This window comes from Hakea prostrata, chromosome 9 (assembly GCF_041222555.1).
Source record: "Hakea prostrata isolate BN-2017 chromosome 9, UWA_Hpros_2, whole genome shotgun sequence".
Taxonomy (NCBI): Eukaryota; Viridiplantae; Streptophyta; class Magnoliopsida; order Proteales; family Proteaceae; genus Hakea; species Hakea prostrata.
The window spans coordinates 1,706,732-1,730,000 of NC_142608.1; the positions used below are offsets into that span (position 1 = coordinate 1,706,732).

At 37.5% G+C, this 23,269-nt stretch overlaps 2 protein-coding genes across 4 annotated transcripts in view; both read right to left on the reverse strand.

Annotated features, from left to right (window-relative positions):
* Positions 1-71: 71 nt before the first annotated feature.
* Positions 72-4,445, reverse strand: LOC149003953 (Calcium-dependent lipid-binding (CaLB domain) family protein). 2 transcript variants are annotated; one of them, XM_089168470.1, is made up of 4 exons: positions 4,287-4,445; positions 3,462-3,612; positions 1,672-1,767; positions 72-914 (listed from the first exon to the last, which is right to left on the reverse strand). In XM_089168470.1, the coding sequence occupies exons 2-4, from the start codon at positions 3,570-3,572 to the stop codon at positions 570-572; spliced, it is 552 nt and encodes a 183-aa protein (XP_089024596.1). In that variant the 5' UTR covers positions 3,573-3,612; positions 4,287-4,445; the 3' UTR covers positions 72-569. The 2 variants fall into 2 exon arrangements, with proteins under 2 accessions (XP_089024596.1, XP_089024597.1); XM_089168471.1 differs by having other exon boundaries at positions 73-911; positions 4,287-4,443.
* Positions 4,446-5,998: 1,553 nt separating this feature from the next.
* LOC149003954 (binding protein) overlaps positions 5,999-23,269 on the reverse strand; it is a 38,358-nt gene continuing 21,087 nt past the window's right edge. Inside the window, exons 21-33 of one of the 2 annotated variants that reach the window (XM_089168681.1) lie at positions 20,431-20,587; positions 20,155-20,301; positions 19,156-19,236; positions 18,363-19,052; positions 18,172-18,282; positions 15,058-15,137; positions 10,167-10,218; positions 9,984-10,070; positions 9,835-9,881; positions 9,571-9,639; positions 9,317-9,465; positions 7,154-7,425; positions 5,999-7,059 (exon numbers count right to left, since the gene is read on the reverse strand). In XM_089168681.1, the coding sequence (XP_089024807.1) occupies positions 7,024-7,059; positions 7,154-7,425; positions 9,317-9,465; positions 9,571-9,639; positions 9,835-9,881; positions 9,984-10,070; positions 10,167-10,218; positions 15,058-15,137; positions 18,172-18,282; positions 18,363-19,052; positions 19,156-19,236; positions 20,155-20,301; positions 20,431-20,587 (1,978 nt within the window). In that variant the 3' untranslated portion in view covers positions 5,999-7,023. Of the gene's footprint in view, positions 7,060-7,153; positions 7,426-9,316; positions 9,466-9,570; positions 9,640-9,834; positions 9,885-9,983; positions 10,071-10,166; positions 10,219-15,057; positions 15,138-18,171; positions 18,283-18,362; positions 19,053-19,155; positions 19,237-20,154; positions 20,302-20,430; positions 20,588-23,269 lie in introns of both variants that reach the window. The other variant, XM_089168680.1, reaches the window with a different exon arrangement.

Consider the following 23,269-nt stretch of genomic DNA (forward strand, 5'->3'; position numbering starts at 1 on the left):
GTATTCCAAAACTTCAAACTCTTGAATCTTGGATTTCACACGTTCTCAAGTACACATAGAAAAGAAATGTTAAAAGTTCTCTTTTTCCCCCAACATTTTCTTGCGTAAAAAACAATCCAAATTAGAACAAATGATCGTTGTAGACTGAAATCTTCACTTAGTTTGACACAAGATAGAAAACCCAACACTGAACACAAAAGAACCCAAAAGCATAATAATTCCACTTTCACGCATGGGGAGAATAATTGAATCAAATTCAGTTAATTTGCTGGTCAGAAAAGGAAAAAAAGAATTCCTTTCTACATTTGAGCAAACACTAGCTATAGCTTTCAATTGTTTCCTCAGTAAGCCATCTGTGTCCACTGCTTCAAAATTGACCATACTATACCAATGATCCTGAACATGTCCAATCAATCTCCTAGCGGAAAGCAAATGCAAGTGGCGAAACAAATTCTCTTTGTCTATACAGATCAATACAATCAGAAAGAGGCTACAATTGTGTAAAATCACAGACACTACTTGAACAATTGGATTTTCATTGCCGTAATATTTTCAGCTCCACCTTCCATTTATTTTGATTTTGAACTGGACGAGGCAGCAGCAAGCCTTGGATCAGACGGGCTGCCAACGACTCTTGAAGGAAGATATACCCACTTGAGTTTTAACTCAATCTCTCCAGATTCAACCCCAGACAACTTCAACCAAACTTCCTGCACAATCTCTCCATTGACACACTTCACAGGGCTATCCCCAAGTAGGCAATTGTCATTAGCTGGGGTGACCATTCTGATTGTTTCCCCATCTGTTGCGTTCACAGCCTGAGCCACCCGTGCAGAAGATGCAATGGGTTTGATGTCAAGGAAAGCCCGGCCCATCTTGTCTGACTTCATAAGGTCTTTGTCAAACACCTCCTGCTTAAGAGTAGGAAACATGGTCAAACCACTGATGTACCATAACCACTGATGTACCATACAACATGAAGAAACTACTCTTGACAAGACATATATGGGAATTGTCATCCATATAGTATAATCCGTATGCAACAACCAAATGAAGATCGGCTAGGTAAATGTTTCAGAGGATTTATAAGAAGAAAAATAGGAAACTAGAGAAGCCCTTGCGAAGGATGCAGAAAATTTGTGTTGGTAAAGTCAAAGATCTGGTTCAGCAGTGGATAGAATAATGAATGCATGAAATGAGAAGTTGTGCAGCATGTTGTGTTCCTTACGTATTGTGTTGAGATGGATACTTTGAGTGGCATGAAGGACCTTCATCATAGACCAAAAGCCATGAAGCTAGTCAACGTGTGTTACTCTCTGGGTAGGAGGCAGGCTAAATCATCCAAACCATCTTAGTTGGAACCATATTAACAGTTGAGAATTCTTTGTCATAACTTGGGGAAAATGAAGATAGTGCAGATACTATAACTAAACTGTTAGCAATTATGACATATTTCTATGTGAATACAAGGCAATAGGGACATTCACTTGGCCCAACGCCTAAATTACTCTAACCAATTTATATTTCCTTCATCAGTGGCATGGGGGTCAACTTAAGAATAGAAACTTCACATAACAGATATATAATAGAGAGGCTGTCAAGGACCAAAATTTCCAACTCAGATTTTAAATGGTATACAGCACGTGAAATATGCAAACATAGGGAACTTACCAAGTTTAGAGATCCAACAGGCTCCGTTACAGGGAAAGTAAACTCTTCATTCCAGACAGGATTCAGGTTACTGCTAATATATCTGGTCTTTGCAGTCTGGAGAACAATGAGAAAATGGTATCTGATTACATCAGAGTTTCAAATGGGATCATGAAAGAATAAGACAGGAGGTTATAGATGATTGCTCACTGAGGCCCATACAACAAAGGATTCAGGCATGATGAAAAGTTTTACATTGACAGAAGTTGCATAATACACAAAATCAATGTTTTATTCAGTAAGTAATAACAATAACAACTAAGAAAAGAAACAATTGAACTGGGTCACGACCTTGAAACCTGCAAAAACAGGAATTAACTAGATTTCAAATCTAGCACCTCTCTTATTCTTACCTGGTTCTTCAACATCATGATTAAACAAAAATTTAACTTCCTTAATAAGACTTCATGTGCTTCATGTGAGGGAAGGGAGGCAATCCTAACCCAAATTGCAGAAAGGCAGGGGTTGAGCCACGCTACGGGTCAAGGGGAAGAAGGAATTTATTATAAGAAAACAGTACGAGTCTGGTTATTTAGTGCATCAAAGGAATGGAAACAGAAAAGGGAACAGGATTGGGCTAGAGCTTGGTTGGAAGAAAGCTATCTCAAACTAAGGATTTGCTTGAAGTGAAACTCCAATTGAGGACCTGACCATAGTGGTCACACTCTCAAGCCAAACTGAAGTCTACAGCATGTTGTGATTGGGGCTAAATCCAACTTACTGTAGAACAGGATAGGATAGCAAGATCTATAAAGTCAGAGTTTAAATGATGGTTTAATAGATTGGTCTGAGAGGAAAGACCACGTTGATGGGAGAAGTTACAGAGACAAAGGGCAAGATCTCAAGACGTACGAAATCAGATTGGGAATGGATTGGTCTGAGAAAAAAGACCACATTGGTGGGAGAAGTTACAGAACCAAACAAGCAGACTACACAAACTAATGAGAAGCTGCAGACACTGGAAGAGCCACGACCACAGGTAATTGAGCTTTATAAAAAAATGATCTATTACCATAGAAAACCCAACTACCCAGGAATACTTAGCCCATGATCCAAATACGTGGATTTAGTACATGGTATCATTAGCAGCCAATACTCACAAGAACCTTCAATCTCAAATCATTCCTTAAACTGTGCACAAATAACCCATTTGGAACATAAAACTGAATCTTATTAAGGCTGACTGAGCAGATCTAGTGTGTCTTCCAGCACGACCATGCCAGAACAAGTAGTAAATTGAATAAGGCTTCACAGTAACCTGTCGTCCATATTTTTTTGACATGTATGGGTTTTGAAATTGGCAATAAATGAATCATCCAATAAAAAAAGGAAAGATATTCTGGCGTGAATAACAAAATAGTTCGCTCTCTTTTATTCTGGTAAAGAACAGAATAAACACTGAATTGTCTTGAGCATGAGCCGACACATCCCTTTCCTCTCCTACAACCCACCCTCTTTTTTTTTTTAAATTCAGTTGACGTCACTTTTGTTCCATTTCTACTAAAAACCTTAGAGCGCCTAGAGTTTGAATTCAATCAATTTCTGAATGTCATTTACAGACAAGAGAAGATCACTCAACTATCAGGATATGCAACAATCAGAACCAAAGGAAAAAAGAAATCAACAAGATCAAGATTGAAAGAATAATTGTGGGCGGAGTTGAAAAGGGGGAAAAAGAAAAAGAAAAAAAGCAATAGGTTCCACTGTAGGAAGAATGTAAGAGAAGCAAGAAATAAAACTTAAAAAAATACCTGACTACCGAACTTGAGGACGACATAAGGATCACTACTTATAAAATCCCGGACAACAAGCTTTTTTCCCTGGGCTACAACAATTTTTATCTTCCCAACGAGCTCACCCATATTTCCACCTCTACGAAGAAGTAAACTTCTCGGAGAACACCTGCAAAATCCAGCAAAAACATGATTCAAGACAAAGCCTACAGTAAACCAATCTTAGCCAAAAATCCTACCAAAAGAAGTTCAAGAAACAGAACAATAAAGAGAATCAAATACAAATAATAGATGCAAAACCATTATTTCACACAATTAGGCACGAAAAGCTAAAATGTCTATTTAAAACCTTGGAATAGAAGACTGTAACTTTCATGGAAGGGATGAATCAATCAAACGACTAAATATGACCGAAGAAAAGATAAAGGAACAGAATCAAGTCTGACCTTCAGCACACTCCATCACATCCCACCCAGTTACCCAAATACAGAGAGAAAGATTCAGGAAAAACGAAACAGAAAGAACACAAGAATAAAGCACGTAAAATGCATAAAGCTGCACCTAATGCCTTTTTCTAGTTCTGGCTAAAATAGTCCAAGGGAATGAAGAAGTATCAAAACAAGAAACTTCAGAAAACAAAACAGTACTGCGAGTCAGCATTGTGGAACAGCAATCGGCGTGGAAGTGTATGCAAACTATGTGAATTCTGCTTGAAACCTCAAATGGAAACAAATTTGAGAAAGAAAAGCAAGAAAGCTCACAAGAACACCTCAATTATGAATGTGCTACAGAAGCAAATTAAAGCAATAAGAACAACAGAACATGAAGGAAACTCAATCTTACACAGAAGAAGAAAAAGATGAATCCGAAGAACTGCGACAAACACTGAGAACGTCTACTCGAGAGTCGAGATCACCCAGACGAGAAGAAATCCAAGAAACGAGTTGAGCGAGGAAGATAACAAACCAAACTAAGCATCTTCTAATTAATGGCTAATGGCGAGTATTTATATAGGAAGACACACCAGCGCAGTCATATGGTATGGTTATTTCAATGGCTATTACTTAGACTTGCTCAAACCCTTTGAATTCCGTTTGACTCCGTGGTTGATGTGGTCATGGACTCATGGGGTCATATAAAAAAAATATATAATAAATAATTAAGGTAAAAGCGTAAACGCGTGCTGGAAAAAAAAAAAGCACATCCTGCTCCTGCAATCGTGCAATCTACAGAAAGTTCTTATTTTGCACGTGGATAAATGATACATGATTTGTTATTTTTAGGTTTTCGCGAACAAGACTAGCGAGTCAATGTTTCAGCTAATTTTTTTATTTTTTTGACTATATGTTTCAGTTAATAAAACTGACTTTGGATTTACAAAATTAACTAAAGAATTTGTTTTTCGGACATTTTCATCCTTAAAATTAATTATATCCATACATAAATCAATTGTTATCTTCTTCCAGCAATTCTAGGTTTTCCTTCTTTTTTGTTTTCATTGCTTTCATGGTCGTCTAATATGATTAGCCTTAATAATAAAAATATTCAAAAAGATATAAAAATATTACTGATTAGTTGTATAAACTTAAAGTCAGTTTTCATTAGTTTTTTTTAACTATTTTTGTAATGAGAAATAAACTTCTTAAATGAAACTAAAAGGGTTTTTTTTTTTAAGGAATAATGTTTGTTTGACCATTTACTCACACATGACTACATCCTTAAGGAAAGTAGCTATTATATGTTCTAGAAATCTTACCATTAAATTTAGTGAAATTAAATCTGAGTCTTCAATCATAAATGGTTCAGATTTAATTCAATACATTTAATGATAAGATTTATTTATACAGCCGTTCAGTTACATTTATGCCATAATTTAAATATAAGACAAGACTTCTCCTCTAATCTCAACGAAATTCAAACTCTTGACCTCCTACTATAAGGTTTGATCTTTTGCCAACTAAACAACTCTTCGAAGTTTTTCAAGGAGCAAGTTCTCAATAGGTGTATTTCAAGAGTCCCCTATAAAATCGAATCCACTCAATGTGCAATTGGGGTATTCTCAATAGGTGCCAAGCGAGCTCTTTGTATCTCTAAAAATCCGCACTTTGCTCCACATTGTTCTTTTTTTTTTTTTTTTTTTGGAGAAAATGAGACTTTATATTAATAGAAATAAATAGAATACAAACAATAATACAGGATTAAGTTCTAAAGAACCTTCGACCCTGTTGCTCTTCTACAACATATTGAGAGAGCTGAGCAAGCAAAGAGAGAGGATACAACAAAATTTCTTAGTCCGACGTTGCCAATCCGGCAAAAAAATCAGCATACCTATTAGTCTCCCTAACACCATGCCCCAAAATACTCCTGAAACAAAGATCTCAAGTGAAGAATATTCTTTCCTTTCTCCATTTATACAGTTGAACAAGAGAATTGCGAATTTACAGGCTGTTGTCCATAAAAGTTCCCTGAAGTTGCCTACTTCTTGCTTAAACGGCAAGCAAATGATATTTATTATTTATGCAAATATTTTTTATTATTATTATTATTATCATTATTATTATTATTACGATCGTGGTTGACTCGTAAACAGTTCAGACTTGACCTGGACCTGAACCAAAATTCCTCCAGATCCCCTTTCCATTCATCGAAACCCATGATTGGGATCATGGGTTTCAATAGAGATCAAAGCTAGCCGCCTCGCTCATAGTTTAGTTGAAAAGAATATGGAGGATTGAAAAGACAAAATTAAGGTAAAATTAGGGTTGAAGATGTCAATTGGTGATGGAGAGAATATCAATATATATGGGGAATTTACTCACACGTCAATTAGATGACGTCACACGTTTCATATTTCTGGTCTCTGTGAATTCTGAAAAGCGCACACAGAGTTGGCTCTATTTAAATGAAAATTTGGATGTCTCCTTGCGTGCTGTGTCCCTCTGATATGTTCAACATAAAACACAATGATTGACAGCTTCACCAAAAAAAAAAAAAAAACTGTAACGATAGACAGACATGGTCAAAGGTAAGCAACAGTAAGAAGCATGGGTTGGATCAGGAAGATCTAGTCAATATAGAAAAGGTGGATGACAAGGGATTGATGCAGCACTCAAATACAGATTTCAGAACTTCAGATCAATGAGAGCCTAGTCATCTCAGCCATCCGATGAGCACCACAAGGCATAAAGGTTAAGTTCATAGCTAAAAAAATACAGGAAGGGTGAAATTTAAGCTAATACAGTTACAGAGGATAAGTTACAATACATGATTATCTAATTGCTGTACACGTTGCCCATCAGCTCCATTAATGGTGACCTGTTTATTTGATGGGCAACAAACCAGGACCCCAGGCATTATACACATGCAGTAATCCTAAGTGCCTAACACGTTAGTACATAGCACATCTGGTAAAGGAACAATGTTACATGAACATGGACCAGAAAATAACTATGCATAGCACATGAAGCCGATTGAGAAGATTGATCAACACCAATTATACAGTAACCTTGCCTGATTAGAAAGAGCTGAGTGATACATCTCTTGTTCACCTCGAACATCCGATGATGCCACTGCTCATGCCTTAAACCCCTTTCCTCCCCCGTTGCTTCCACGTGCTCTGCATGGGTAAATTTGGTTGAGATACTAGTTTTTAGGAAACAATTATAAAGCAAAGGAATTTCTAGACAAGGGAAAGACTAAGAGGCAAGTACAAGAGGTTCATCGTCAGAATTATCAGAATCTCCGGAGTCTCCAGCTTCAGAAGGATCTGATTTCTCATTCTTGTCAGATGTACTTCCTTCAAAATCTAGTTGGCTGCCTTTATTGGATTTCTCGTCATCAGGTGGACTACTCTCTGCTGCTGCAACCCGTTCTTCAGAATCTGACCCTGATTCTTCATTGCCGCCCTGTGCTTTTGATGTGTCCTTAGCTGCATCCTCCTCCTCAGACTCTGCTCTATCTTCTTCATTGGATTCCTCAGCACCTGTTTACACACATCAAAAGATTATCTTTAGAAGTTGTTTCTTCTCAAATGATTTTCTGTCAGGCTGCTTTCTGTTTAAACTACCCGTTTCTCTTCAAAGCACCATAAACAAAGGCTAATAAATCATACTGTGGCATTTAAAATGTTTTTTATAAGGCCATGTGATGCAGCACAACCAATATATACTGTTCATGCTACAGTAACTTCTTTTTGGGGGTAATAAAAGAGTCTATTTAAAATTAAAACCAAGGTGAGAAGTACAACCTATATTATCAACTGAAATTGGCCAACATAGAAGGAGGGAAAGAGAGGAAGGGGGCAGGGAATAGCAAGTATTTTCTGTTAGATGAAGGCGACATGACAGTGCATGGATCAATCAGGTGAAATATCTATGGGGATTGCTGTGAATTTTCAGTTAGATACAAAATAGTTCAAGTGGTGATTGTAAAGAAGAACGGTTTCCTAGATTGGCTCCTGCAGAAACTAGCATTGTTGAAAACACTACAAATTGTTGATATTGATGTCACTCTGGAACTCAATTTGAGAGGCAAATCTCTTATACGGAAAATGTTTTGAATGAGGTGAAAGTGTCCCGATTGGAATATAAAAGTAGTGCTTAACCCAGTCATTTGCGAAGTATAGGTTACAAACTCTCTAATACAAAATTTTCAATAGATGTATCCAGATTTATTTTAAGCAGTAAATATGCAGCAGATTGTAGCATATTTCTCTATAAAAGACAAACCCTTTGCTGAAGGCTTCCGCCCTACCAGAGTACAATGGGGCCTTTATCATACACAGCCTTACCCCAACAATTTTGGTGAGAGACTGTTTGATTAGCATATTTCTCTATCTACTATAAAAATGTCCCTTAATTGGTGAATCTTCAGACTAGGTTCAATCTCCACAGAACTGAACTTCAATAGAAAGTCGTCAGACTTTTCTTTTCACTTCAACTGCTTGTAAGTGGTAATTTTTAAGTTGAACAAAGACAAAATATCTAGTCTATAACTTTGGACAAATGATTGGGCAGGTGATAAGGTGGTGAAACTTGATGATAAGAAGGATCCTCAAAATGATTGTTTTAAGTACCTTGGTTCCATCATAAACAAAAAAAATGATATAAAGGATGATGTTTCCCAAATAATAAAATAGGATGGAGAAAGTTGAGAGGTGCGTCCGGGGGTCTTGTGTGATCAACGTATTTCTTTAAAGCTTAAAGGAAAATTCTACAGGACCGTCGTTCAACTAGCTATGATGTATGGTGCGCAGTGTTGGGCTATTAAAAAAAATTTCATAAATAAACTCAAGGTAGCAAAAATAAGGATGCTAGGATGGATGAGTGGCAAAACTAAGAAGGATAAGATAATGAAAGATCATATTAGAATTGATCTAGGAGTAGCTCCCATAAGTGATAAATTTTAAGGAAGTCGTTTAAGGTAGCACAGCCACGTCCAACTGAGGCCTATAAATGCCCCTGTTTGGAGAAGTGATATAATTCAGACTGAAGAAATTAAAAAAGCTAAGGGCAGATATAAGATAACCTTAAAAGAAGTGGTGAGAAAGGATATGCATAGCTTAGGCATTGTATCTAGCATGGCCTTAAACAGAACTGATTGGAAGGCAAGAATCCACGTAAGCAACCCCATATAGTTGGAACAAGGCTTCTTGTTGTAGTGGTTGTTATATTTCCAATTTCCTCTACCATACCTAAATATGCTAGACCTCTACACTGCCTTCAGAAATTATATAGCCAATCAAATCTCCAAGTATCGTTGGATTAAACCTCCATACACAAAAATGCCATAAAACTTCAACATTCTTGTCTACCTAAAAGTAGATTTCTGATGCTAGCTTTGTAATGCAGAGGATCATAGCAGAGAATTGTTACCTGCGTCCACTCCATTTTGTTTCACAGTTATGTCATGCTTGGGACTCTGATGAGAATCACTTCCACTCTCAACTTCTGTGTCAACATCACCTTTATTTTCTGATATATGATTTTTAGACCGTTCCCCTCTTCTTTTTGGTGTTTTCTGTCTGTACATAGACAAATAATGCATCATCCAAACTTGAAGTTCATAAAGCAACAAAAATAAATAAACATATATTGAACAAACACACCGAAAGCAACATTTCTCTTACTTCTTATTGGATATCTTATTCCATCTTGATCCACCTGGAGTCCTTTTATTCTGTTTCTGCTGTGACAACCTGTAAAGTGGATAATGATATATCAAGTACTGAGCCAGCCATCCTAGAAAAACATAGTACTCATGGACAATCAGAAACATTACTAGTACACCAGAACCTAAGTGTGTAAGGTTGAGAACAACCAACGCAACAGCAACACACAAAAATACTTGACAGAATTAGAACATTTCTTCAAGGTAGTCAGGAGATACTTACACCCCTTTAGAGCCTCCTCTAAAGTGGGAATCTTTTGGTGAAGCTAACTGCTGTAAAAGGTGTCAACAAACAAAAATATTTAGCAATGTAATCATTGATGGCTGCCAAAGGAAACATGGTTTCAGCAACAAGTGGAAGTACGATAATACCTCCATAGATTTGTGATGATCACGAATGAGCTCCCACCGTTCCTTCTCTAAATTAAGGACTTCCACATCTCCATCATCATACAGTATCTTCATTTCAAGATTGTTAAGTTGGCAATCACTTACAAGAGAGGACAGAAATCGGTACATGAAAAAAATCAACCTAACAGAAAAGGAACAACTTACCGCATGTTTTCCTTTTCTTGAATCATAAGATTGTACGAAACCTTCATAAAACCTGTGAACAATAGCAATCTCAAATAGATCACTTCTGAAAGATAAAGACCGAAGGACATCAAGGAATTAGGCTAGACATCAAAGCCATTATACTACTTTAGTATATTCAATCAGGGGAAAAAGGAATTTTGGTAGTGTGTTCAGAAGAAGTAATTAACTGTTCAATCTAGGTTACATTGTTACAGGGAAAGAAGAGAGAGCAATCAGTTTACAAAATTGTCAGGTGGAGGAACTCCCAGGATTAATCTGCCACTAGGGTACCTATTGACATGTGATTGAAATTCGGGAGGAAACCTAGAGATATCATTAAGGCCAGCCACAAATGAAAGTGAAGTAAAGATGCTGGAACAAAAAAACAGATGACAAATGCATAGATTTGAAGTAGCTGATTTAGACATTTTTATTGATGAGCATCACAAAAATAAATGGCAGAATAAAAAAGAGAATTTTGCACAGGAACAAAGGAATGGCAATGTTAAACAAAAAGAAGTCGAAGATTTCAAACAGGAGTTCGTAAAGCAATGGTGCACCCAGCTGATGATGGAGAGCAAGCACTTCCATTTAATTGTCCCATAACTCCATGAGACAAAATAAGGATTTTGTTCCATGCTTCCACAAGGTCAACAAGCTACTTCGGAAGAATATAAAAGCACCACACAGGAGCAAGGCAAATTTCAAGTTCTTTTTTATTTTTTTAATGAAATGTCCTGGGACCAGAATTTTCAGGCTTGGAATTTGGAAAATTACAAGTAACCAGGATTGTAATTTTCAGCAGATACCCTTTGATCTGCATTTCTTAATTTTCTAAAACGGTGTATTTGAAATCCCAATGAAGAACTACACAAGCATCTATTACACTATCACAGGTTTAGTCATACATATTTTTACCATACTATTGATATTGCATAAGCAGACTGTCACCCATCTGAGTCCTTTTTAATACATAATATAGATAATAGAAAAGCAGCTATTACTATAAGAAAAATTCATGCAATTTGCAGGATAAATCACACCATTCAACAGAGGTAAGCATTATTCTACTAGGTAAATTCACAATACGGACTGATTCTGATGCAGCACAACCTGAAGTTACTGCTCATGCTACAGTAACGTGAACAGTAACCTATGAGATAATTTTTCATATTTGGTGGGCCCCAAGTCTAGCCAGCAAGGAGATAAAGTAGGAACTGTTTCCCTGGGAGTTTTAGAGATAGCTTAAGATTTTGTTATTTACTTATTGGGATAATTATGTAATTATATTTTTAATTCAGGTAAGATATCTAGGATCAATTTTTTTAGTTAGTTTTAAATTCCTAAGAGTCCTAGTACGATCAGTGTTTTTGCTAGTTTTAAATCACCAAGAGTCTTATTATAGTTGTTTTCGTATTGAAGAATGTCACTTTCACTATTTAAGCACTTGTAATCAGCTTATTGAGAATGGAACGGAAACATATGAATTGAGGCTTTAGCTTTGTGCGTTTGCACCCCCCCCCCCTTTCTTTCCCTCTTCTCTTCTTCTTATGAGTTTTCTTCTCCCTCCTCCCGTTCTTTAAGACTAATTCTTCTAAGGTTTCCCATTTTTGCCTCTAACTTCTTTATCCTTCTTTCTTCTCTATTTTGTTCCACATTAATTGGCATCAGAGCCCAAACCTGGGTAAATCTCTTCTTTATCTCATGGTCTGTTCAACCTTCTTGTCTCCATGGTGGGAGATCTCACGAGATATCTTGATTTTTTCATAAATCAAGACGAAATCGCGAGATCTCAAATTTTTCATAAATCGAGACAAAATAGAGATCGAGTTCTACGAAATGGGATATTTCGCTCGAGCTCTCGCCATATTTCGCCCCATATCTCGCCATCACTCTCTGAAACTCTCAATTTTTGCCCTATTTTTTGTGAATTTTAGCTGGATTTTCACTTGCAACTACTCTTAGCACATCTACAAAATCAAAGGAAGATCAATCATTCTCTACCTGTCATATGAACTTATGTGTTAATGACTTATATAGAACTTCTAATGGATGTATAATTTTATCATTTTATTTTCAAAAGTCGATATTGTGATACTCATGTGGATGGGATTTTGATGACATTTTAAATTATTTGATATATGTGATACACTTGCTTCGATATTACATGTTGTATAACCTTGCATTCCCTAATTCTATAGTATTTCAGTTTTACACCATGGGTAGACTTAGAAATCATAGGGTTGTTTTCTCACAAACCCAAGGCCACCATTGTGTTCAAAGGGCCTTAAATAGGTTAAATATCAGCCCAATCGAGACCCTAAAACCCACCGAAATGGGCCACCGAGTTGACACTTAAAAAAATGGCATATCTCGACCGAGATCTTGCCATCTCAGTCGAGATCTCGGTTTTTCAGGGTGGCAAGATCTTGCTTGAGAGCGAGATCTTCTACCATGCTTGTCTCTCTTCCCAACCTTTCTTCTCCTCCTTTTTTTTCTTGCCCCTAATTTCTTTTCTAAGTAATTGTGAACGTTGTAGCAACCTATCAACTTCTTTTTTTTGTGGTGCCGATCGTTAGACAGATTTTTTCCAACGAAACTCAAGGACGAGTTTTTTTAAAGAGAGGGAGAAATTGATGCAGCACAACCAGAAGTTACTGTTCACACTCCAGTAACATGAACAGTAACCAAAGAGATCATTCTTCGTATTTGGTGGGGCCCATGTCCAGCTTGCAAGGAGATAAAGTAGGAACTGTTTTCGTGGGAGTTTTAGAGATAGCTTAGGATTTTGTTATTTATTTATTGGGGTAATTATGTAATTATATTTTTAATAGTTTTTTAGTTAGGATCAGCTTTTTAGTTAGTTTTGAATTCCTAAGAGTCCTAGTACGATTAGTGTTTTTGCTATTTCTAAAGTACCAAGAGTCCTATTATAGTTGTTTTTGTATTGAAGAATGTATGGTTTACTATTTAAGCACTTGTAATCAACTTATTAAGAATGGAATGGAAACATATGAATTGAAGCTTTAACTTTGAGCATTCCCCCCCCCCTTCTCTCTCTTCTCCTCTTCCCTTCTTCTTCTTATGAGTTTTCTTCTCCCTCTTCCCGTTCTTCAAGACTAATTCTTCTAAGATTTCCATTTTTCGCTCTAACTTCTTTATCCTTCTTTCTTCTCCATTTTGTCCCCCATTAAAATTGATACAAGCTTACTCATAAGTTACTTTCATGCTACAGTAACATGAACAGTAACCTAGGAGATAATTCTTCGTATTTGGTGGGCCCTAAGTCCAGCTTGCAAGGAGATAAAGTAGGTACTATTTTCATGGGAGTTTTAGAGATAGCTTAAGATTTTGTTATTTTTATTTGTTGGGATAATTATGTATGTAGATTTTTAATTCAGGTAGGATATCTAGGATCAATTTTTTGGTTAATTTTAAATTCCTAAGAGTCCAAGTATGATCAGTATTTTTCCTAGTTTTACCTAGAGTCCTATTATAGTTGTTTTTGTATTGAAGAATGCCTCTTTTACTATTTAAGCACTTATAATCAGCTCATTGAGAATGGAATGGAAACATATGAATTGAAGCTTTAGGTTTGTGCATTTGCAGCCCCCGCCCCTTCCTCCTCTTCCCCCTTCTCTTCTTCTTACGAATTTTCTTCTCCCTCTTCCCCTTCTTCAAGACTAATTCTTCTAAGATTCCCCCTAACTTCTTTATCCTTCTTTCTTCTCTATTTTGTCCCCATTAATTGGGAACAGAGCCCAAACCTAGGTAAGTCTCTTCTTTATCTCGTGGTCTGTTTAACGTTCTCATCTCTCTTCCCTACTTTTCTTCGCCTTCTTGAGATCTTTCTACTCTTCCTCCTTTTTTTCTTGCCCCTAATTTCTTTTCTCAGTAATTGGGAACAATGCTGCAGCAACCTATCCACTTCTTTTTTGGGTGTCGATCATGAGGCAGATTTTTCTATGAAACTCGAGGACGAGTTTTTTTAAGAGAGGGAGAAATTGATGCCGCACAACCAGATGTTACTGTTCGCACTATAGTAACGTGAACAGTAGACTAGGAGATCATTCTTCGTATTTGGTAGGCCTCAAGTCCAGCTTGCAAGGAGATAAAGTAGTAACTGTTTTTGTGGGAGTTTCAGAGATAGATTAGGATTTTGTTACTTACTTATTGGGATAATTATGTAATTAGATTTTTAATTCAGGTAGGATATCTAAGATCAGTTTTTTAGTTAATTTTAAATTCCTAAGGGCCCTCTTATAGTTGTTTTCGTATTGAAGAATGTCTCTTTTACTATCTAAGCACTTGTAATCAGCTTATTGAGAATGGAATGGAAAAATATGAATTGAAGCTTTCGTTATTTGCTTTTGCAGCCCCCCTCTCTTCTCCTCTTCTCTTCTCCTCTTCTTATGAGTTTTCTTCTCCCTCTTCCCCTCCTTCAAGACTAATTCTTCAAAGATTTCCCCTTTTTCCCCCTAACTTCTTTATCCTTCTCTCTTCTCTATTCTGTCCCCCATTAGATTCCTTGCCAGATAAACAATAATCTAAAGCAACAACCTAAAGTCACAAACATAGAAGGGAATGTTGTTGACTGATGCTTACAAAAAGTCAGGTTATTTCATTTTTTTTCTATCTGTATTCCCTTTGCTGTCAATTAATCTAATTATAAATAAAAGCACAAACATCAGATACACATAAAAGCACAGACAAAAGTCAAGGATGGCATCATGGTAAGTATGTTTGGTGCCACAATCTTCCGTAAGAATGTATCTAACTCTTCAATTTTAGAGGGGATTAAAAGCAGTGATTCCTTTTGGTGACATCCAATTCAGGAGTATCTTTTGCAAGTGAGCAGAAAAACACTTACTGCTTATCCAGTGGCCACCAGACTTTAATTCTGCACTCAATCAGCTCGGTTTTGTAATTATCATTTCCCTTTGAAGAACACTGTAGAAGATCATGAGAACCAATAGATACAGGTCATGGCCTCTACTTTTATAAGCATGCTAAAACAAAAGCAAAGAAAACGCATCATTCAACTGGTTTCAATATACAGGACACAGTAAGAAGCAAATTAGCTTATCCGGTTAAGGAACTCATAAGGGTAGGGAATAGTCAAGCATTGGCATACCTACATGCATGTATGAACGTGGGCAAGAAAATATTTAGCAGATAAAGAAAATCAAAATCGAAGAAATTAAGGAATAAGTCATGGTGGGAGATCTCGCGAGATATCTCGCTATTTTGACATAGCGAGACGAGAGGAGAGGCAAGATCTGCGAGATGGGAGATCTCACCACATTTCGCCAAGATCTCGCCATATCTCTCCGAGATCTCGCCATATCTCGCCGAGATCTTGCTTCTCTCTCGCTGCAACCATCAAAAATTGCCAAAAACTTGATTTTTTGTCGGAATTTGTTGGGGATTCAACTTCTAAACATCTTTAAGACATCTACAACATCAAATTATCATCATTCAAGCCTATTTCAACTAGATCTACAACAAATGTAAGATTTTCCCCCAAATTTGAATTTTTTTCAAATAGAATATTCTACAATGGGTGTGTGAGTTTAGTGTAAATATATGTTGATCCACAAGCTTTGATCTAACTTTCATGGAAACCAATTTAATGTGACATTTCAACCTATATGTGACATACTATAGTGATGAGTTGACTTGGGAGTCATATGTGGCCACCGTTCAGAATTAGTTGATGCAGAATGTTGAGTGATACTCTTGTTGTCTTGTAGTCTTGTAATCTTATAACTCACATACTCTTGTGATTGTGATTGTGAACATATGGATAATGATTTATGACTTACTAAAAGTCTAAAACTTCTTATGGTTGTAAAATTTTGAAGCCATTTAAGTTCTTTGATAGTTTGATGTGTAATGTATTTAATACTTTATAGTTGATAACATGAATTACTTGATATCTTTACATTTCGGTTTTATACATAGGGTTGACTTAGAAGACATAGTTAGGGTTATTTTCTCACAATTATAAGGTCACCAATGTGTTCAAAAGGCCTCAAATAAATTAAATACCAAATTTCAGCCCAACCGGGGCCCTAAAACCCACCGAGATGGGTCACCGAGATTACGCCAAAATTTTGGTAGATCTCGACCGAGATCTCGCCATCTCGGTCGAGATTTCTCTATTTTGGAGTGGCAAGATCTCGCTCGAGAGCAAGATCTCCCACCATGGAATAAGTTACCAACAGCTTTGATGTACAGAAAGTTAACAAGGGCATAAGTCACATGACAACTTAGGGTCCCTGAAATCCAAACTCATTACACACTCCAATTTCAGCATCCTCTGATCCTCGAATAAGTACAGTGACCCATTGCCATGTGGCCAGGAGAGAGCTGATTGTCGTCTTTTTCCTTTGGGAAAGTTTGCACTGACACCCCATACATCTTTGCCTAATTCAGAGGCAGCCCAGCAACTTCGGATAAATCAACCTCCCTGACAACAGTTAGGACTGTCAACTCTGAAGTTGACAAGTCCATTTTAACCCCCTTTTTTTCACATTTCCATCAACTTGTTCTCTTTCTTTAAAAGTAATTGTCGCTCGAATATCAGTTCAGCAAGACCTCATTTCTGATAGGTAGTATCTACCTTCAATGGGCACCAATAAACCCAACCCAAACAGAACTCTAACCTTCACCCCATCCCTAAGAGACCTCCCAAAAACAACCAACCCCCCCCCCTCCTCCATGCCTAACACCCACCCTCATTGATGCTCCTGAGAACCCCAAAACCACTGACCAAAAATCATGATCCTATTCCTTCCAGCAGCAACTTTGACCCTCCGTTGGTCCATAGTGAGAAACTGGCCATTGACAGCAATGTAAGCCTGCAGTACATCGTTCATTCTATCGTTGGTACCCTTTTAAGGATATAATTTTTCCTCAGCTCTTGTATCAGTTGTTCCTGTCTCATATCTGAGATCTTATCTGCAGCCATCTGTGTGGTTCCCTTAAGGATTTCCTGCAGTTACTCTTTTCAAAATAAATTCTAGCGAGCACTTACCCAAGCACAGCATGAAATTCTGTAACAAACCCATCATTGAAAACTTCTCCTGCAAAGGTTATTTTACCCAACCCTCCAAATAGAATATTGAGATCACAACCAGATCTTCTATCATATCTAAGATTTTGTCCACTGCCATCCGTATGATTGCCTTGAGGATTTCCAGCAATAATTCCTTCAGAATACAATTTTTGGGAACACTTATCCGATCACACATTTGAAATGAAGCGTAACCAAACAATCTTTGCAAGCCTTTCTTGAAAGGGCTGTTTCACCCAACCCTCCCATCCTGAAGATTGAGATCAAAGCCAAATGTTCTATCCCTTTGACCAGCTGATTCACCAGTGTCACCAGCACCATGTAGCCAACCCCATTTAGTTGGGACAGAGGCTTTTTGGTTGTTCTTGTAGATCAGCAGCCTCAGCCATATGACACACCTTGTATTAGACTTCTCACTTGTACTTTCAATCCTAGTATCTTATCTTTGATTATTTCAGTATTTCTCCACCCACTTTTCGCCCTGTGGACGATTATGCTCAGCCTGAAAACCGCCTATCCCAGCAATCATTATGAGATGGATTCAACTATTTATCAATTTTTTTTATTTACCTATTTATTTATCTAGGATCAGTTACCAAAACGAGAAAACTAAAACACTAACAACCCAATGTAGATTCAACTTCCAAATATTGGCAGAAAACAATATAACAAGATCTTAAAAAGGCAATACTACAAACACACACAAGCAACTATTATGATAATATAGCATGAGAGCATTCATAATTTGTGCATAAGATAAAAGGACAGTAAGTAGCCAAACTAAAGCAGTTGATTATTTCATATTAGGATCATTGTAGTAGCAGGTCTAGGTTGATACATAAAGGAGTCTCCAGTAAATCTCCCAATATTGTAACATGCTGATAAAGAGCAAAGTGGCTGTAAGACCTTTGCCAATCCTGCAATGCTTCTTCTTTTCCGTTTCCTGGCATTTCCAGCGGAGGATTTGATGTTATCTATGGAAATGTTCTTATCAGTCTTCATCAACACATCAGGCTTCTGCATACACATGCACAAATTAATTTTCACCATTATATACATGCATCTACATGAGAGATCTGATCAAAGAAACTTCCCACCTTCAGCTCATGATCATTGGCACTGCCAAGGATATGTGCTGCCTCATCCAAATGAAGACCCTTGCTTTTACGTCTTGACGAGGTGCTTTTCTTTGTAGGCAAGCATGAAGCCAACAAGTCTGAGCCAGTGGGCTCAACTAAATCTTTCTCTGAAGTATTTTTACCTTGTGAATCAGAGTCTGTGTCCACATCCATTTCAGTAGGCTGCAAAGAGAATATCTCTGCCCTTTGTGAACCGTCTTTAGTAGCATTTCCTAAACTCTTTGAGGAGCTACTTGACAAGGAGAGTTTTTTTATGCTCTGAGATGATGATCTCCTGCGTTTTGGAACCGCAATCGGCGTAGTCTCATTCCTTTTTCTTCTTTTTCTTTTCCGGGAAACCGGAACTTTCTCTTCCATGTTTTGATCATCTTCTGTTTCTTCACTTAGAAGAAATCGATTACCATTTGTTGACTCCAGGTGCTCAGATTTTCCGAGATTTTCAGCATTTATTTCCCTCACCATTCCTAAGATATCAATATCAGTTTCTTTGTTTTTTCTTTCAGCTGGTAAAGATTTATTTTTCACCACTTTCTTCGCTTTGGTTCTTTGAGAAATCAACCGTTTCATCATCTTCCCAAGCGGCACTTCATTCTCATCTTTATCAGTATCCTTCAGAACATTCTCATTCTCAGTTACCTCAGAATGGACCTGATGGCATTATGGCATTATGAAAGACCAATGAAAAGAAGTTATCAGAAAACTGCCTATGAAGATATGGAAAGTAACTAAAATCCTTGAGTGAAGAGCATACCGAACCATTGGCTTCCAACTTGAGAGACTCAAAATGTGTCAAAACATCAGCATCAGCCAACCATGTTTTCCCCTCATTTACCTAAAAGAACATCAAAATCAAATTAACTGAAACAACACCAGTTGGGTGTGCATGGAGGAGAAATCCTGCTCTGAACCAACGACATGTCAAAAGATGCTCTAAATTTCTACAAAAGAGAGTTTGATGCAACAATTATGATTATCCACAAGACAAGTAAAAATGACGCAGATTGCATTAGAAAGAAATACCAATGATGCAGATTCATCACTAAAATGGAATACTTCCATTAGGAGTAAGCCTATATTGCAGAGTCCATTATAGGTGCATAATGAGCTTAAAAATTAAAATACACCAAATCATAATGGCCATCAGCAACAACTCACAAATGAAGATAGAATGCGTGCGTAGGAGGAAAAAAGGAACCAAGCCACTTGTTCTGATCAGAACAATTGCAGTAAGAAGGTGAACAGTGGCCCATTTGGCCAGGAGACATTATTGCACACAATAAGAAATGCAGGTTCAATCAATATTTTCCCCTTCTTTTCAATTCTTTTTCCTTTTGTTATAGAAGACTTAAAGAATCCATCCTCATCATTACCATCATCTCCACCTCACACACACCCCCCCCCCTTTTATCTAGTTTATTTTTCTTTTGTTTGGGATTTGAAGATGGGTCAAGAGAGTATTTCTTCATCCATCTCTTAAAAGTGAGATTTTAAAAAAGGAATAGTGTTTATGGTAGAGTAGTAATTTCTTATTATGCTTTACAATGAATATAATTGAGGACAAAAATGTAAAATCACATCTCGGATTAATGGATCAGTGACAGTATTAAGCGTGGACGGTGGGGGGGTATATGTAAGGATTTGATTTTGAGGGGGATGTGCCCAGTTACCCAATGGAAATGGAGGCGTCTCATGTGAAAATTTCCACCGGGGGGGGGGGGGGAGGGTTTGGAAAGAGCTTCAGAATACTCACCAAAAACTCAATATCTTCCTTCTTTTCTTGTGGTTTATATAGCAACGGAGGCAATGGAACTGATGCTATTGACCCCATCATCTCATCATTCTTTTGCAATAAACGCTTAGTGATCGACAGTCCAAGGTCACATATTGCATGAGAACGCTGCAAATTTCAGAATTGCAACAATAAAAATAGAATAATAAAATTATTCCAGTGCTTAGGAGAAATCATTACAATGAACACTCAAGGGCACAAAAAAGCAGGAGGATCTAAGGAAATCATGTATCCTACCTTTGTCTTCGTTAAGTCAATTGCATCTTGTGAAAATTTAATACTACGGAAGATGGAGATTATTGAAGCAATAGATTCCTCATCTTTGCCAGTATTAACCCCTGACTTTGTGTCTTCATCTCCATGCAGCAGGAATGAAAGAAATAAATACAATTGGCTGCAAAATATGACGAACTAAGTGTATTGACAAAAACGTAGAAACAGATACTTTTGCCAATTTTGATCATCTTTGCTTAAAATGCAGACATCATTCAAGCTAATACAAAACCAATCAATTTGGCACTATCTGCATTTACCAACTGGTTAAACATAAAAAGGTCACAACTCACAATATACTAATTAAATCTAGATCTGGTAGCTACTAATAACCAAATTGGGTAGAATTAATTATTTGTAAGAGCTCAGAATCAGCAGTCACACAGTTAATTTTCATGATTCTCAAGTTTTGAATATATACAAATAACTATTTGCAACAAAAAACAGGACTACGAACATGAAAGACTGATTATCTGCAAATTGATTAAAAGGAAAACGAGGAGACAAAAGGATTTGAAGGGTTATGCACCTAGAGCCTATCTTTCCTTTTAAACTAAAACAGTGAAAAAAAATTTTGAGCTCAGCCTGAATGAAGACGAGGTAGACTTTGTAGATCATCTGCTCCTAGTTGTCTTTCATCTGGGAGCCTTAGAGGTGCTATTCTAAGAGAATCTGGAGTAACCTCAGGTGGATATCCCCAACTCGGACAAGTCTCGGAGAAGCTTCCTTTTTTTGAGTAAAACAAAGAGAGACTGGAGTTTTAAGGCCTGATGAAGCACGTTGAATTGTTTGTAAAAAGAAAGTTAAACGGGATGTTAGAGAAACTAAAAACCTCAAAGGTGGTGGAACTCAGCGCGATAATAAGGCAGCTCTATTGAGAGCTAGTGGCTGCAAGTTCAAATCGGGAAACAGCCTCACTCCAAAGCAAGGTTGAGGATGTTTACATTATGACCCTCCCTGGACCTGGCAGCAGCAGAAGCATCGTGCACGAAGTACACCTTTTTTTATTCATGCAAACTGTAAATCAGCATAGAAGGGCATGAACATGTTGAACTAGTCGGAATTGTCTTTTTTTTGTTTATATTAAAAAAATAAATAATAAAAAAAAGGCCAAGACAAATTTATCAAAAGGAATGAGCATAAGAAAATGCAAGACAAGATTTATAGTGGTTCAACTCAATTGAGTCTACACCTGCTTAGTGCAGCCTCAAGTGGATGAGGGCCAGAAATCCAAGACCTCAGATGAATAGCAGCAGGAGGAATTATTAAGGTTTCAAAGGGTTTTGACCAGAACTGTTACAGAACTCTATTTAGGGTCACAACATGGTTCTAAACAAATCTGAATTCTGAAACTAAGTCCTCTCTTTTCAAAATTTCCAGTATAACTGAATGCTGGATTAATCCCCAATAGTCTGGATTTAGGGTAGCAAGGGTCGCAGATTAGGTTTGGTTAGGGTATTTAGGACTCTAAGGTAGGCTGTAAAGCGGTCCATTTTAGGTTACAGACTTAGGGTTAAAGTGTTCAGGATCTGGGATGGAAGTTTGGTGGTTGTGGAGTTAGGTTACTGACAATCTAGGGTTACAGTTTATGGTTCAAAATCAGAACGGTTTGGAAACTAGGGCAGCAAGAAGTTAGGGTTTTGGTGGGATGAAAGGGGCTTCAATCAGGATCAAGTGTCAACAGAGGTAGAGGGGTAATTGATCTGCAGAATTCTGACGGAAGGATTAGGAGTAATGGATTCTAGGGTTTGTGGAGAAGAAATGCCAATGGAGTAGGGTTTGCAAAACAAAGTTGAAGTATGGAAGGGGAATGGGATAAGGTGCTGGCTTGTTACTTACCTGTAAAACAAGTCTAGCAATGGCTGAGATGATGATGGAATGGTTAAGGCAGCAAACACGACTGAAGAAGAATCTTCCACGTAGAAACGCAAGTTTGCTGGCTTGATTGATCACCCAGAGGCACCTTGCCACCAATAGAGAAGCTCTACTATCACCTTACTCATAGGCAGCAAATCACCCTTTATTAATTTGTAATCTGAAATCAGAATCCTATTACATGTGTCTTGTATTTATAACCTTTGTACTGACTTTCCTAATTGTACATTTGTACTCAAATTGGAAACTAAATTTAAATAGGACTCTCATCACCAACTAAAAAGGACTCCTTATCTAGTGTATTTTATTAAGAACATTATTCCTAATAGACCTGAAATAACTTAGATTGACTCAAACAGAAGTTAAAGAACAATTAAAATCCTATCGTCGTCCTAATTAAAAATATTCCACTGCTTATATCGAGTACTTCTCTATTTACAAGACTGCCACTGGGGTATCAAGTAGGGGTCCGATGCTGCTGGGCAGCAAGGCTAGGGCCTCCTGCTAGCCATGGGACCTACATCACCACTCCTCTCTAGCCTTAGAGAAAATTCCACTAGTGATTCCCTTTTAGAACAATAAGTGGGGAAGCACCACCACTTACAATCTTTTTTAGGGATGAATAAATAATTAAAAGAACAACGAAACCCAGTACAAAGAAGAAGGGGGGAGGGGGGGCTAGCTGTCAAAAGGGAGGCCGGAGAGTGGAAGCAGACCCTAGGAGACAACAATGAGCCTATTCCTTTGGGTATCAATAACGGGGGATGGGGAAAAGAGTGGACCCTAGTAGAAACATCAAAGCAGATGGCATTCTAGATCATGTCCAAGGATCGAGATTTGGAAGTCAATCTCCTAAGATTTGCACTCCCACCACAGGTGGTGGAAAGTGGCACTGAAGACCAGCTTACCGACCCGGTCACAAATGGTA

What these genes read in the sequence shown, in the direction of transcription:
- LOC149003953 (XM_089168470.1), bottom strand. Translation starts at nt 3,572, where the DNA reads ATGGGTGAGCTCGTTGGGAAGATAAAAATTGTTGTAGCCCAGGGAAAA. An exon ending in TCCTCAAGTTCGGTAGTCAG is followed by an intron (nt 1,768 to 3,461) that starts GTATTTTTTTAA and finishes ATTGTTCTCCAG; the next exon opens with ACTGCAAAGACCAGATATAT. An exon ending in CTGTTGGATCTCTAAACTTG is followed by an intron (nt 915 to 1,671) that starts GTAAGTTCCCTA and finishes CCTACTCTTAAG; the next exon opens with CAGGAGGTGTTTGACAAAGA.